Source organism: Spinacia oleracea, chromosome 4, assembly GCF_020520425.1.
Source record: "Spinacia oleracea cultivar Varoflay chromosome 4, BTI_SOV_V1, whole genome shotgun sequence".
Taxonomy (NCBI): Eukaryota; Viridiplantae; Streptophyta; class Magnoliopsida; order Caryophyllales; family Amaranthaceae; genus Spinacia; species Spinacia oleracea.
The window spans coordinates 3,413,622-3,417,391 of NC_079490.1; the positions used below are offsets into that span (position 1 = coordinate 3,413,622).

The 3,770-nt window shown below is 28.8% G+C and overlaps 1 protein-coding gene across 1 annotated transcript; it reads right to left on the reverse strand.

Annotated features, from left to right (window-relative positions):
- Positions 1 to 323: 323 nt before the first annotated feature.
- On the reverse strand, positions 324 to 3,770 carry LOC110779400 (uncharacterized). Its single transcript, XM_021983913.2, has 3 exons — positions 3,613 to 3,770; positions 1,708 to 2,118; positions 324 to 754 (listed from the first exon to the last, which is right to left on the reverse strand). The coding sequence occupies exons 2-3, from the start codon at positions 2,110 to 2,112 to the stop codon at positions 545 to 547; spliced, it is 615 nt and encodes a 204-aa protein (XP_021839605.2). The 5' UTR covers positions 2,113 to 2,118; positions 3,613 to 3,770; the 3' UTR covers positions 324 to 544.

Consider the following 3,770-nt stretch of genomic DNA (forward strand, 5'->3'; position numbering starts at 1 on the left):
CCTAATTTATTTTGGCATTTTATTAGGATTATTATGAAAAAAATATCAAATTAGTGTCGCTGATACATGTTATCCTTGAATAATATGATTTTAAGTCACGATTCGCTTTTAAAAACATAGGGTTACTATGTCTTAAGAATTTTGGTGTTTAATTTATTATAGTTACTATATAAACAATAAAGGTCACTATGAGTGTGTAGAAATGGTGCTAGAGAAAACTTTTAATTTTGTTTCCATACTAATATTATTGTGGACCTGATCCACGCAAAAATTATCTCAATCTATTAGTGAAATTAAACTTAACTAAATTGATTCTAAACGTATGAAGCAAAATAAGTTGAACATAACATAGCCTTAAAGCCGATAAAAGTAGATGTATATTTAGATCATCTTACAAAACCAATTAAGAGGCGCGACATTTATTCAATATATTACCAGCAAGCATATGTATATATAGATTTAGCTGGGCTGCCGCGCGGTGTAATTTGCTAATTAATTAATTAATTTTAATTAATTAATTAATTAATTAATTTTAATTAATTAATTAAGAATGTTGGGAAATTCCTTCGTACTGGTCAAAGGTGACACCAACGAAAGCCATGTAGTCATCAAAGTTCCTTATTTCAGCGGCTGCTGAAGCACCAGTGTCGCTATCCCAATAACGACTTATATTACCCGATGCAGCTACTTTTTCTGAAATTACCTCAAACGGTATTTTTTCGATCCTGTCTAGAGTCCCAGCTTCCACGTACACCTACAAATCAAACATGATATTTTATGTACCAATGTCTCATAAAGAGTCGTAACTAAAGATATGATTATTATTATTTTCTACCCCATCCGTCTCTTTTTGTTCTTTACGTTTTTCTTTTTGGGTATTTTAAAATATTCTTTACATTTTCTTTTATATTATCACATAAATGACTTAGTATTCTATCAAAATTTGTGTCCAATTATTATTTTAACCAATTAAATTTATTAAGTCATTTAATATTTCACACTTTTTCATTGTGACGTTAAATTTTTCTCATTTCCCAATATCAGAATTTTGATAAAAGTGAAAACATTATAAATAAACGTAATTTTTCTTGTCTAAATAAAAAAAAATTGAGGAATCTCGATGCAAATTAATTAATCGTTAAAACGCGTGAAAAATACCAAACGTAAAAAACAAAAAGAGATGGAGGGAATATTACTTATTGATATGATCATTATTATTTCCTACTTATTGATCTGATTAATTTAGAAGCTAGATAAAGTGTGGAAAAATAAGTTCTTGAAGAATAAAGTTTGACCAAGTAAAATTTATCTAGATATGTAATGAAAAATAAGTGATGGTGTATCAAGAAATATGTTAAGTTTTTCGGTAAGTTTAGTTACGTTCAAATAAGATAAATTCAGAAAACATAAGTAAAAATCAGCAGGTGAATAGAACACATCCTAAATCATATTGTTTGTCTGCCTTGGTCTTGTTCTGTTCACCTTATTTCCACTTATTTCAAGAAAAATAAGATCAGATAGGTTCAGTTAAGTTTAGATAAGTTTAGATAAGATAAGTTCAGGAAAAATAAGGGTTGGCCAAGTTCAATTTATAACTAAAATAAGTTTTGATAAGTTCTATTAAGTTCAGATAAGATAAATTCAGGAAAAATAAGTGGAGATCAGGTGAATAGAACGCAACCTTAATGTAGGGTGCATTTTAAGTACCTTGTTAATTTTATCGACCTTGTTGAAAGCCAAGAGCCATCCAAGTTGTTGAGTATTTGACTCTTTAAGGGAACAATAGATTAAGTCACCGTTGCACTTGTTCACATTGGCCTTATATGCAAACGCACCAATACCATTTGCATTAATATTTTGTGGAGGTAAATCTACGAAAGATCCTTGCCAAATACTGTAACCATAAAATTTGATTTGTTTAGGGAAGAGATTCTTCACAACACCAGTTACTAAAACCCTCTCATCTGCTTTTGAATTGTTGTTGTTGTTGTTGTTGTTGTCTTTTCTTGTTAGGAAAGACAACTCTGCCTCCTTCATTGCCTCTTCGATAGCTGCTTTCTCCTTGTCGGATAATTGGTTCATAACATGATCAGCTTGTTGCACGGACGCCATTGTTACCTTTAAAAGAAAACGTAACGGGCATTACAAATTAAACACATACTATCCCCGTTTCATAATGATCTTTACAGTTACTATTTGCATAAATATTAAGAAAAAGTAGAAAATTTGGTTGAATATATAATAATATATGGATAAAGTAAGAGAAATGTGTAAAAAAGTGGGTGGGTATAAGAAAAAAAATAAAAAGAACATGAGCTTGTTGCACGGCGACATTGTTACCTTCAAACAGTGGCGTATCCAGGATTTTGAAATAGGGTAGACACTTTTAAAAGAAATAGAAACTACAATTCTTTTTAAAAAAAGATACAATGAAAATGACAATTTGCGGAGTACTAATTACAATATTTACATAAAGTTTATCAATTTCGCCGTTTACCGTTATTTTATAAATTCTAAGATTTTAAATATTATACAAGAAAAATGTATACGGAGTACTCCGTGTTATATAAGCAAATAACAACAAAAATTTAAAAATTTACCAAGTAGAAATTAAAAAATCAGAGAAAGAAAAGAAAAAAAAATGGAATTTTAAATACTTGGTGACCTAAATACAAGGTTTATATATTTAATCTGCAACAAAGAAACATAAAGATAAGATGTTAGAGTGGTTATGGAGGAAATCTAGTTACGTTATTGTCCCCTTTGGACATGCGTGGGTTCGACTCCTATATTTAACAAATTTATATATTTTTTCTTTTTTAAAATACTCAGCATATTAAAATGGTTTTTCAATTAAAAAACTGGATAGACATTTGTCTACCCAACTTACATAGTAGATCCTCCCATGCCTTCAAACGGTACAAAATGACATAATACTTGTTAGATTAGTGTTCAAGTTCAAATTCAATTATCTACTTTTTTTATGATTTTTAGTAAAAATAATAAAAGTACATACTATATCCGAATCTAAATGTTTTTTATGAAATTATTTGCTATTTTACACGGTAATTAAGGAGAAATAAAACAAAGCAACATTGAGAGTTGATATGAATTTATTGTTGTATTTTATGGGGAGTTGTTGTCCTTGCTGATTTTTACTTGTGAGAGCCACTAGAATTTAAGGAATCAAAATGTCAACTCATCAATATTTAAAATTAACCAATGAAATTGCATGGTTTTATATCAATAAACCAATAAGATTACAAGGTTAAAAAAGGAAAGAAAACAAATGAGAATATCTTTTCAGGACACTCAAAAAGAAAATGTGAAAAAGTGAAAAACATTTAGATTCGGAGGGAGTAGTAGATAATTAATGTAATTAATGGTCAAACTTAGACCATTAACAAACGTCACAGTTTTCTTTTCAGACCTTCATTCGGACTAATTATACTCCATAATAATTATGTATAATTATGTAGCACATACTTATACGGAGTATCAACATTAATGGAAAGAATATTGAAATACTAAAATACTAAAAAAAATCAATTATTTACCAAAAAAAATATATTAAAATACTCCATATAATAGGGAAGAGGAAAGAAATCATACCTTAAGTGTAGTAAATTAGTAATTGATACAAGTTTATGATTTGCAATGCACAAATAAGGTGGGTGTCCCAAATGTTGTATTTATAAATAGAGTACGTGATGAAAAAGGTTGCGTACTATTCATGCATTCTTAATAGAATATAGAAACACACATAACTC